This window comes from Rhipicephalus sanguineus, chromosome 1 (genome assembly GCF_013339695.2).
Source record: "Rhipicephalus sanguineus isolate Rsan-2018 chromosome 1, BIME_Rsan_1.4, whole genome shotgun sequence".
Lineage (NCBI taxonomy): Eukaryota > Metazoa > Arthropoda > Arachnida > Ixodida > Ixodidae > Rhipicephalus > Rhipicephalus sanguineus.
The window spans coordinates 245184191-245196722 of record NC_051176.1 but is presented as its reverse complement, the minus strand read 5'-3'; the positions used below and the strand labels follow the sequence as shown (position 1 = coordinate 245196722).

Genomic DNA, 12532 nt, shown 5'->3' with positions numbered 1-12532 from the left:
ATTTCCTGCACGTGCGTCTTTTTGCTGGGCACACACGGTCGGTCTGATGAACCTTTGCGCACTTTGTATAACGCCGACCTTTCGCTTCAGACAGCGCGTTCATCTCGGCTGCGTAATCGCGTTTCGGGCGCGCCTGTATTTCATCACACTGTTCTTTGCCATGTTCACGTGAGCGATACATTTCTACGGTCTTCGTGAAAGAACCATATTTATACATAGAGCAATATTACAAGAAAAGAAAAATGCGAACAGAAAATTTTGGCAGGATTTCTGGAGGCGTGTCTGATATAAAAATTGCAGTAATTAGGGGTGTGCGAATAGTGAAATTTCATCTCGAATCGAATTCGAATCGAATAGTGCCGAATAGTGGCCAAAAATGTCGAATATCGAATACAGATGATTTTATTGAAAATCCAAAAAAAAAGATGAACGGTAATGCTGCGCTTCGTCGTCATGTGTGCTCCGGGCCCAAAATCTTCGGCCACCCGTTCACAGCAGCGTTTTAACTGCGCGCCGGAACGATGGGAGTTTCTGAACGAGTGGTGCGTTGCCGCAGTGGCGGGCGACTGCACAGCGTGAACAAGTTTTCGCATATCAAGCCAATCACCGAGGGTTTCGCGGGCCAAATTCAGGACGTTTACGGCGTTTTTGGCATACGTGACCGAACTTCGCAAGAAGTCCGTGTCTTCTTTTCGGAAGCGAAGTTGTGAAGGACTTGATAGTTCTCTCGTGTGTGAGTTCTTACGGAAATGGCGTATCTACTTTAAAATAAACATGTGGTCGCTTTGAACCAGGATATCGGTGTAAGTTTTAACGAAATGTGTACTGAGCGTTAGCGTGAGTTTTAGCTACTCCGCCTTAACCAAGTTGCACCGTTGGCCTTTGTCGCGTTTTAGATATTCGTCATGTCGAATTATTCGAAACTTCGAATACTAGCTGTTCGAAAGTCGAATCGAATTATTCGATTAGGTATTATTCGATTCGAATTCGAAACTCGAATATTCGCACACCCCTAGCAGTAATGTTATTGAGCTTCGAACACCTCACACAAACGCCTTTGTTTAATACGTAAATCAAATTTGATATTGAAACGAGAAACGATATCTCCGAATTAATTTTCTGATAAAAATCACTCCGACGAATTAAGCGAAATTCGGAAGGCTCCCACATGACCAAAATTTTTTTCCTCTCCGAAATAGTCTAGCATTTCACTGTTTTCAACGTAATAAATCTGCACGATTTCTTTAGAATACATTTCAGATTGTTGCCAAATGGCTGGGACGTTTGGCGCGGAATGACCCAGCTCAAAGACACTGCACGCTGCTGCTGTTAGCCGCAAAGAAGATAACGTAGAATTGACGCGCAGGCTCTGGCACTTAGAACAAACTACCCGAGTTTGTGTCATAGTCAGGGCTTAAAAGTCTCCCTTCATTGGAGGGGGGGGGGGGGGGGGGGCTCAGAGGGCGGCGGCCTATATATGCATTCATGCACACATACATACAGGCCCTATTTAAGAAATGGAAGGAGGCCCCCCCCCCCCCCCCCCCCCCCCCCCCGAGCTCACCCTGATTTTAGGCCCTGGTCACAGTCGTAGTCTTCTTTTCCCCCTTTCTACACGATTCAACTAATTGTAGCTGACTGCAAGGCGAGCTTACCGAGCGCACGCGGATGAAACTCTTTAATGAAAATGTCAGCTCCGCTGCGCGATTTGTGCGAGAGAGATGAAAGAAGAGGGAGTTTTCGAATAGGGGTCCCAATCGTTTTGGGGCCCCAAAGAAATAGCATCGAGGCCACTGCGCATGCGCTAGACCCAAACAGCGTTTGGGTTTTGAGTTTGGGACGATATTTCGCGAATTTAGCGGGAGCCCCAAAGCTTGCCCCAAAAACTTTGCATCAAACAAACATGACGGCACCCACTGAAGCGACGGCTCTTGGCCAATACTAGAGTGACTTAGAATAGGGGGAGTGTCCAAAGTGCCTCAAACTCTATTCGAAAACTCTTAGCTCCTGCTTGACCCAAAGCTAGCACATGCAAACGGCTTTGGGGCCCCAAAGGTTTGGGGCTCCTATTCGAAAACTCCCTAAGAGGATCTTATTCTCACATACGTAAGGCTCACGCGTCAAATGCCCGAAGCAGGCACCTTGAAATGCTGTAGGTAGCCAAAGCAACTAAATATAATTATAAAATAGTAATAAAAAGAAATAAGGGAGAGAGAGAGAGAAAAGAAATTTATTTGGTCCGGAGGGAAGAGTATGAGATGTTTACAACTCATAAGGGAGAGAGAGAAAAAAAAAAAAAAGCATAAGACATTCCGGAGTCTCGGCCTAGGTACAGCCTGACCACCTGGCCCAGCCTCGCTGTCATCGGCGCAGCCCTCAGCCAACACCCTCGAGAACACGGAGGAATGAAAAAAAAGAAACGCGCTCGAGAGTCAGCGCGGCGCGCGAGGATGCCGCACCACTACGCGAGGCGGCGCTGACATCGAGGTGCGCTGAAAAAATAGTTCTCGCCATAAAGCATTAATTTGCCCAAGCTACACAGTTTTATTTACGCACAGAAAAATGATCCACGTTTAAAAATTTGTTTCACATATAATGCGAAAACTTTATAACGTTTTGTTGAGTCAAAAAAGTGCCACACCTACGCGTAGGAACACGTATGAGCGGATGCCAGCGGTGCATCGAGCGCCGCTATAAATACCCTTTCCCCTCCGTTGCGCCGGCAGTCACCATCTTTGCGCTCGCCGTGTAGTGTCTCGTTCGAATCTTCATTCAACTCTTTCAAGATGCGTGAGATAGTGCACATTCAGGCTGGCCAGTGCGGAAATCAGATCGGAGCGAAGGTAATGTAGAAGCTTGTTTAGCATTCGTAGCTTAACGAAAGTTGTTCTTGCTGTGCAAATTTGTAAACTTGCCCTTAATGCGTTCCAGCGAATTCTTGGTTCTCTGTCCTGACCGTTAATTTTCACCTGCGCAAGTCGAATCTTATTTTTCACATACATTGGGGCTGCATCCTTAGCGACGTGCGTAAAGACTCGGAAGGAAATTCCTCTGCGCGTTGTAATCCGTCACGCATGTGCAGCTTTCTTGCCGGTTGCTGTTTTGAACGCCAGCGCTTGCCATATTTAAGTCCCAGCTGATGGCTTGCGGTGGTTTCTCGTATTCTTAACAACTTTGTATAGCTGTAGCGCACTAGCACAACTGAATACCTGTAGACGTTATGCGAGTTTGGCGCCATATGCGATTTTATACTATGAAATTAAATGTCGGAGCGTGGCTGTCTGGACGGGGTGTGGCTTCACTAGAAAACTGCGACCTGCCGCAGTTCCAAGGGCTAGTTCGCATACAGTTCACGAATTCTCGCAGATTTTTGCTATTTTTCTGTTATTTCGTTTACGTGTTATGCGAGTCATACTCCGTTCATTTCAGCTGAACCGCTTTTAAAATCGGCGCAGGCTGCCACCTATGTTGACCGTTAACAAAGGAAGCCGGTTGCCGCCGTGCAGCTCCCGTGGTTCAAAATATGGTGGCGCGCTATTAGGCATTTTCTGGTTCGAATTGCGTACTTTTTCACGTAGTGTGTGCTTGTGTACAATTTTAAATGAGCTTATGCACTATATGCCGTTTGCTTGCAGTTTTGGGAGGTTATCTCGGATGAACATGGCATCGACCCCACCGGAACTTACCATGGAGATTCGGACCTTCAGTTAGAACGAATCAATGTGTACTACAATGAAGCCTCTGGTACTTGCTTTTTTTCGTTTCACTCGTAAATCGAGAGGTGTCAATCTTGGGCCTGCCCTTGCGTTGCTTTGAGCACGGCTGACCAATGCCAGAGCAGCGAAAGGCCGAACCTGAAACCATAACATTGACAATCGGCAGCTTTAAACAAATCTGCACGTAAGCTTCCCTGCAAGGTTTCCTTTGCAAACAAAGTTCGTCGGACTGGTTTTCTCGCTCTCGAGTTCCCCACATCCAATTTCACTGAAGGTACGCCGCACGTTGCCTTTTTTTCAAAAATAGCTGTGTCGTGCCTCGTGGTGTAGTGACCAAACGGGGTGGGGGGTGTCGGAAGGAGGCAATACGACATAGAACAGGCAGGAACTATACCTCAGTAGAAATAATAGTTCTTTCTGCATGTCTGTGGTCTAGTTTATTGGTTAGCATACATTTTTGTCGCGTTAAAATTTTTGGCTAAGAGTTGGCACGACTCCCACGGTAGCTTTTGAAAACCCTTGTGGTGCTTGTGCACCTTCGGTAGTCAGGGCAATGTAATTGGAGCATGAAAAGCGGCCCATGAACTAGTTTGATTGGAAAGCAAACCTTGCAGAGATGCCCACTTACTTTTGCAATTGATCATTCTTTGAGCACACTTTTCGGTTTTCTAGATGCTTGGCTAGCATTCTAGTTTTGCCTTTTCTATTTACAACATATCACCTTTTTTTTTTTTTCCTTTCCATGCAGTTCAAACGTGATTTGCCCCAAGTGTAAAATGTATTTCTTCAGTAAGCCTGAGTGAGCTCCACTTAAATTTGATTTTTCGACCCTTGGTCCTGTCTACTCGCCTTCAGCATTACTGTCAGTCTAATACCGGCTCGCGTTTACTCGCACATATTTTAACACACTAGCATTCATATGCCACCTCATTGTTTATTGATCAGGCGTGAGTTGGTGAGGGAGGGGGGGGGGTCCTTTACCCCCTCCCGCAAACTCTTTCACGGGAAGACAGCTCGTGTGAGTAGAGTATTCCATAAAAAATAACCTTACTGGATTGCAACCTCTGATAACTCCTATTTGAAGATACAAGATCAGAAGTCGCCACGTAGGGCACAGATTGTCGGATATTCCCGTTAAAAAGTTCCCACCCTGATCGAAAAAGTTAATCTTGCTGAGCCACAAGTCTGAGAGGGTCCCGGTTGAGGAAAATTTTGGCGAGTCAGAGTCCAAGTGAGCCCTAAGAGCAAAATATATTTCTTGAGAGAGTCTGAGTGAGCTCAGATTTTTTTGCCGACCTATGGTTGGACTATGAAAGTTAGCATTTTCTTTGTACTGCCCCAAATGTTGCTCCTTTTGTGTCTGGGCTGCCACTAAGTGGCGATCTTCTTTTTGCTTGAGGAGGTAAATACGTGCCTCGTGCCATTCTGGTGGACTTGGAACCTGGCACCATGGACTCTGTACGGTCTGGGCCATTTGGACAGCTCTTCCGGCCCGACAACTTTGTGTTCGGTGAGTACATGTTTTCACAGCAATTTACTACCTGCCATTGTCGTACACACGATAGTGGAAATTTGATGCCTGAAATTGTAGCATCGGTGGATGTTAAATGACCTGTACTTCAAAATAATTGGGAGCCTCGCACATCATTCTCGTAGTCTCGGTGCTGCTTCATGGTGAACCCCATTAGTACCTTACTTATGCATGCATGTGCTGCATTCCTTGCATGGATCTGTATGCTCATTGCTTGTGTAGGGCCACCCTGGTTCTATTTTTTGGCAGTTTAGCCTTAGCGTGTGCCTGTCAACATCGTGCTTTAACTAGTGGTTTGCGAAAGCGATTACATTAGCTGCTATTGACGTTTGATGCATGCCTCCTTCCTGTTCGCCTACATTTTTCAGGCCAGAGTGGCGCCGGCAACAACTGGGCAAAGGGTCACTACACTGAAGGTGCCGAATTGGTGGACTCTGTTCTTGATGTTGTTCGCAAGGAAGCAGAAAGCTGTGACTGCCTGCAAGGATTTCAGCTTACCCATTCTCTGGGTGGTGGTACTGGATCCGGCATGGGTACACTTCTCATCTCCAAAATTCGGGAAGAGTATCCTGATCGCATCATGAACACGTTCAGTGTTGTGCCCTCGCCAAAGGTTTGTGAATATTGGTGTACCCCACCTAGAAAATTTCTCAATGCTCTTCAATGCTTTGCATCCCTGTTTTCAGTTTCTGAAAGTTGTGCTTATGGTGTATTACCCATGCTTTCTGCAGGTTTCAGACACTGTTGTTGAACCCTACAATGCCACCCTTTCTGTGCACCAGCTGGTAGAGAACACTGATGAAACCTACTGCATTGATAATGAGGCTCTCTATGACATTTGCTTCAGAACCCTCAAACTCACCACTCCAACCTATGGAGATCTCAACCACCTAGTTTCAGCAACAATGTCTGGTGTTACAACTTGTCTGAGGTATGCTTACCATTCCTAGTCATTACTGTATAGCTTTCTGCCACATATTACTCCTTCTACTGCTGCACTCTATGGCTACCCAAGCAGCTTAATTTTCTTCTACTGTACTGCAATGTTATTGTTCATTCTTGGTCCCAGGTTCCCGGGCCAGCTCAATGCTGACTTGCGCAAACTCGCTGTGAACATGGTGCCCTTCCCACGTCTCCACTTCTTCATGCCTGGCTTCGCACCACTGACGTCGCGAGGAAGCCAGCAGTACAGAGCGCTGACTGTGCCAGAATTGACACAGCAGATGTTCGATGCAAAGAACATGATGGCTGCCTGTGATCCGCGCCACGGCCGCTACCTCACAGTTGCTGCAGTATTTAGGGGCCGCATGAGCATGCGGGAAGTTGATGAGCAGATGCTCAATGTGCAGAACAAGAATTCCAGCTTTTTTGTTGAGTGGATCCCCAACAATGTCAAGACTGCAGTGTGCGACATTCCACCCCGCGGCCTCAAGATGTCTGCAACATTCATCGGCAACAGCACTGCCATCCAGGAGCTGTTCAAGAGAATCTCTGAGCAATTCACTGGTAAGTCTCTCTTTCAGTTTTAATGAACCCTTGGCCAACCAGTCTCTGCATCTGTAGGGCCAATTTTCATGGTGCTGAATATTTCTAACTTCAAAGCAAAAAAAATTACAGGCAATAAAATAGCTTTATATGCATACAAGCACCCACATGTGTACTACATGAGAACTCGCGCCTTCACTCCAGTTCAACTCAGCCCATAAAGCAACGGTGATATGTACTGACCTTAGGGTGTCAGGATTAACCTCCTTGCCTTTGCTTTGACTTTGACCTTCAGTCTTGATTTTTGCTGTTTTTTTTTTTTTTTTTCTTTTTCAGCCATGTTCAGGCGCAAGGCTTTCCTTCACTGGTACACTGGAGAAGGCATGGATGAGATGGAGTTCACGGAGGCAGAGTCGAACATGAATGACCTGGTTTCAGAGTATCAGCAGTACCAGGAGGCGACAGCTGATGAGGAGGGAGAATTTGAAGATGAAGAGGAGGCCCAAGCAGAAGCCTAAGCATGCAGATTTTTTTTTTGTCAGAGTTGATTTTTTTTTCTTTGCTGGAACAATAAAGTTTTTATTTAACATTGTTCCTCATTTACACTTTAAAGGCTGCTTGGAGTAGTTGTATTTGATCCACCTCTTGCACAGAGAAAGTTATGGTGGGTGTTGCCCATAATGTTATCAGAGTGTCATTGCAGGGGACGTACAACTCATCTCTATTTTAATAACTTTGTCAGCATAGAGACGATGGAGTGCATATTACTTAAATGCCCCGTGTACTGCGATGAGACGATTGTTTTGGCAACAAATTGACATAATTTGCCACAATTCATTAATGTTGCGCAGCATATTGGGTCCAATGCCTGGCTCTACAAAACTGTTTGGTTTTAGTCTTTAATTGCCTATCAAGTTGGCATAATTGCAGTATCAACAATTTACTTTCATATAGAAAAGTTTTAAGCTTACCTGACACCCTATTTGTAAGTATTTGTATTGGGTTCACTTGTGTATTTCGTATTAGTTTATACTTTTTTTTTTTCCTTATCTGAAATCTTTTAATCCCATCCTTATACAGAGTAACATGCCAGCAAAAATCCATTTTCTTCCCAATAAAGAGTGCCTCTCTCGCAGTTCCATACTGGCCCTGTAGTCATTGAATACCGAATATGTCTGTAGCACATCTTTATGTCCACTGTAGAGTGAAAGTTTCTCCAATGATCTCCAACACAGCCTGTCCTGTAAGAGCCAATTCCATTTTATATCTGCAAAGCTCTAATTTATTTGCTCCACCTAACCATTTCCGTCCCTCTGCTGTATGTGCATTGTTAAAAAATGCCAGGCCTGCGTGGAAAGTGCAGCACAGTCTCAACGTAAGCTGGAAGAGCTGCCTTTCTAGAGCCAGTTATAAACTCTTGGGGCTACTGATACAAGTACACTAGCAAGGTGCCCACTACGCCATAAATAATTTTTGTAAAGTTGGGAAGCACCCACTATGAAATTATTCTTCATTCTGCGGAGAAGCGAGGTGCCATCTGTAAGGCATTATGTGCACTTTGTTGATGCGACTGCTGATGACCAGAGGCCGGATTTTAGGCAAATGCCTATTTTGTTCCTTGCGCTCCTATTGCGCCATTTTGATACATGAGCATGAATTGGAGGTTAAGAAGGGCTTTTATAGTGTTCTTATAGTGCCTATAAATGCCCATTTTTGGCGTTCGTGCCTAAATGCTTACAAATGCCTATAAATGCCTATTTTCAAAATTGGCGCTTATATGAACGCTATTTAGCCTAAAGTCTCGCTCCTGGGTGCTGTTTGAGACCGTTATTCATGTTACCGCGTAAGAATGACTGTTGGGAACTATGGGGTTCAACCTAGTCCTCTAGTTCAACCAACGAACAACCGCTAGCAGCAGTGAAGCGGGACAAGCCGGCGAGCATTCGCCGCCGTGGTGACATGACCCGAACGGTTGGCGAATGCTAAACCGCGGAGAGCCATCAGTGGAAAGGAGAGTGAAGAGCAAAAAAAGAAAGAAAAATGTGATGTCCATGCAGCTTTCGTTTTGTTTGTGATGTACTTTTTAAGGTGTTCACTGCAGTAGCGTAGACAGAAATCTTTTTCAGATGGGGGGGGGGGGGGGGGAACGGGGGACAACGATACTTTATATATGTTCGTGCATGCGTTTGTATGTGTGCGTGTATTACACACACGTAAAACTGAATAGTTTAGGGGAGGGGGAGAGCTTGAACCCCTCCGCCTGTCTACGCCAGTGGTTCACTGCCAGGGGAGAAATTGGCTCTACGCAATTCGACCCGGCCAACAAGAGGAATCCCTCCCTTCTGGTCTTTTAGCAATCTGGCTGTCTGCTCCTGCTCTGCACTTCTCAGTCATGCCGGAAAGACGCTCAGGAGTGTGTTGATTTGACAGTGGACACATGACTCGCTCTGCAGAACATGGGAGTGCGAACCATGCGGTACAAAGCAGGCTATGTTCAAATGTTGGCACCTTTGTGCCATCTTGAGCAATAATATTTTTGTTTTCCTGTCGTAGATAGAGGTCACACACGTATTCGTTTGAAATTATCTGCATTTATGTGAAAATTTATTGTGCCTATATTTACGATTTTGGAAGCCTAAAACATCGTTTTGCCTGCCTATTTTTGGCGCCTAAAAGCAGCTTTTTTAGTGCCTAAAAATCTGGCCTCTACTGATGACGATGAATAATGGCTGAGCCCTTTGTAATGGGTTGGAAGCATTAAACGACCCATTTCACTCTCCCACCACGCTGTATAACATGCGTTAACATGAGAGAGAGAGAGGGAATTAACTTTATTGAGACCGTGGGGAAATGGATCATGGGAGCCTTATGGGCTTTTTTGGTGACTATTAGAAGTGCACTTGCGAGGAACCCATTACGCTATATATCATAATTTTTGTGAAGTAGGGAAACGGCAACTATGCAATTTTTTTTTTTCATTCTGCAGAGAACCTTGGTACCTGCTAAACACCTGTAAGGCATTATGTGCACTTTGTTGATGTTGTGGCTGATGAAGAATTACGGCAGAACCCTTTGTAATGGGTTGGAAGCATTCAACAACCCACTCGTTGTGCAATTCGCATTGTGTGACACCTGGTTGTTATTTTACTCTTCTACCACGGTACATTACATATGTTGTGGTTCTTTCTCGATATGAAGCCTGTATAGGGTCGTTTTGCAAAGCAGTTTCAAGCACTGGCATGGCTCTGAGGTAGGATACTGGGCTCCCACGCAGAGGGCACAGGTTCGAACACCGTTCCATCCCAGATATTTTTCTTATTTCGTTTTTTTTTTATTTTGCGTGATAGCAGTTACGGACACCTTTCGCTGAGACTGTGCTGTGCTTTCTGTGCAGGCCTAGTGTTTTTTGATAATGTACTTGTTAGAAATTATCACGTCAAAAAATGAACTGACATGTCCTCAAGGTGAACACCCTTAAGTGCTGTAACAATAAGTCTAGAAGGGAAAGACAGTCTCCCTTATGCAATGTGATCAGTGCACATTGCAGTTTATTTTTTCGAGCTTCTAAACATTGTTTGGATAGCTATCTTGACTGTTATTCTATTGTATCTGTTATAGAATGCAAAAGTACAACATATGCGGTATGAGACCTGTGGTGAAAAAGAAACCAGCCCAACCAGCTTGGTGAAAGAGAAACCAGCCCTGTTGCCTGGGCTTGCCGGATAGGCTGAAACGGAGCATGAAGGTAATGCATGTGTCGGGTGTATCATAGAGTTTCATACAATGCTTACTAGAGGGAACTCTGGCACTATTGTCTATGGGAGCTGCAACGCATACTGCTCCAGCCAGCATGGGAATGATGGGTAGTACACGGATTTGTCTAAACTTCGTTCTTTCGGCTCCATTTGGCTCGGCGTTGCCTGCTTCCGCTTTATCGCAAAATGAAGTTCAGCAAAAGTCAGCAGTTCCACTTTACCACTTTAACCTTTTTATGCTCACCAATTAAAATCTGATCACGAAGTTCACAACAATCCATTCTTTTATCCAAAAGAAAACCAAAACATAGCAATAAAGAAAGCCACGAGTGCGTTTGAAGCCCGCAAGTACGAAGACTAGGCAAATCCACGTACTACCCATCATTCCCATGGTGGCTGAACGATCGCAGCGCCAGAGTCCCCTCTAGTTAATTTTAGGAAACTCTATGAGGTATATCTCTCGGCGGTTACAGTAAAACACAGCCAACTGCTGGGAATGAAGCATAAACATGCACTGAATCGTAGTGTGGAGTAACTGCGAATTACAACTAAGCTAATGGCTAAATGTTGGCGCCAGGATTTTTTTACCGGGGGGGGCAGCCACGAAAAGCGAATTCCTTCGGAGGGGGGGGGGGGGGGGCAGGGGGGGGGAACTTATGCGCTGTGTTTTCACTATGTTTTACTCCCTTCCTCTTTCCTCTCTTGTTTTATAAACGCCTCACTTATTAGGTTGGAATGGCTGAGATATAAATCTTGTTAGATGGCACATACGCTTCCTTCAGTCGCTCAAGGCTCCAATAAACATACATGGTGTTCTGCTTAGGTAAGTGCAACAAATTATGTACGGGTTAGAATTGCATTAGATTCCTGTCACTGTAGCCTTGTGTGAAAAGAGCTGAGCTTCCTTGATAATATGCCAGGGCGATAGCGACTTGAGAAGATGTGCGCAGCCACGGTAACTTCTTTTGTGAATTGTTCAGTATAAACAGCTGTGCACAAGCGAAATATCCATTTTGTTGAAAGTCAGTGCTGCGTTTGTCTTGTGCCTGTTAGCCGTCGGTACCTGCGCTGTTCCCCTTCACTGTGCTTTGCGTCAGCTACCAATCAAAGGATGTGAAAAGCAAAAGCTAACATTTATTTATGTACATTCACTACAATCTTCGAGAACACAATAGGATACAATTGCTCGCTGGCTGAAATGTTAACAACAGTTTGACTGGGCTGAAGGCCCACGTTCTAAACACGTCAGTGTAAATAAGATATTCGAGCAACGCAGTAAGATAAAAATTAATATTTAGCATGTTTGCACAGCAGTGATTCTGCTAATATAATGAAAATTTATATATTGCATCGAACAGCGCATACACAAAAAGCAGTACCAAATAAAGAAAATAAAGCAGGTAACCAGCAGCAATAAAATAACACCAGTTAACCTTACATCACAATATAGTTTCTAAAGAGTAATCTCACAGCATCAGAGATAACTAACACCACTAAGTAAGGTTCATATCAATTCCAAGTTTCCTAAATACGCGCTAGATAACAAAAAAACGTTAAAACACCCTTCTTGCGCCGCTTGGTCGTGCAAAGCGTTGGAAATGGGAAAAGAATAAAAAAAAGCTATGTAGCAAAAGAATAACAAAAATAAAGAGAGGATATATTTACAAAACTAGATCACCATAGGCATGTCAGTCATTTCACATCTGGCTATACAGTACACCAGCTTTCGCAAACGCGAATGTCAGCTCTCCGACTATACACTGTTCATTAGACAAGCTAGGCCATCGAAGCGGCCTCGGACAGCACCCTTTGCAGTTTGTTTCAAAGCGGGGACAAATACTAAGAAAGTCCTCGAAAATTTCGTCGCTACCACAGGTGCCAATGCCTGCGCTGTGACAGCACACCACAAACCACGGCGGGGATTATTCTATAGTGAAGCGGGTGTTCTGATACCGGTATAGGTTTCACTCCTATGTGCTCGTGCCCGAACAATTTTCCCATGAATGCACCGCAAAGGTACAATAGGGTTTCATTATGCCAGCATA

General features: G+C 44.8%; 1 protein-coding gene across 2 annotated transcripts; it reads left to right on the top strand.

The window, feature by feature from the left end:
• Positions 1-2698: 2698 nt before the first annotated feature.
• LOC119375769 (tubulin beta chain) lies at positions 2699-7331 on the top strand. Of its 2 annotated transcripts, none has more exons than XM_037645905.2 (7): positions 2699-2843; positions 3636-3744; positions 5119-5226; positions 5616-5860; positions 5979-6178; positions 6317-6753; positions 7069-7331. In XM_037645905.2, exons 1-7 carry the CDS (start codon positions 2787-2789, stop codon positions 7248-7250), a joined length of 1338 nt encoding a protein of 445 aa, XP_037501833.1. In that variant the 5' UTR covers positions 2699-2786; the 3' UTR covers positions 7251-7331. The 2 variants fall into 2 exon arrangements, with proteins under 2 accessions (XP_037501833.1, XP_037501832.1); XM_037645904.2 differs by having other exon boundaries at positions 5116-5226.
• The last annotated feature ends 5201 nt before the right edge of the window (positions 7332-12532 follow it).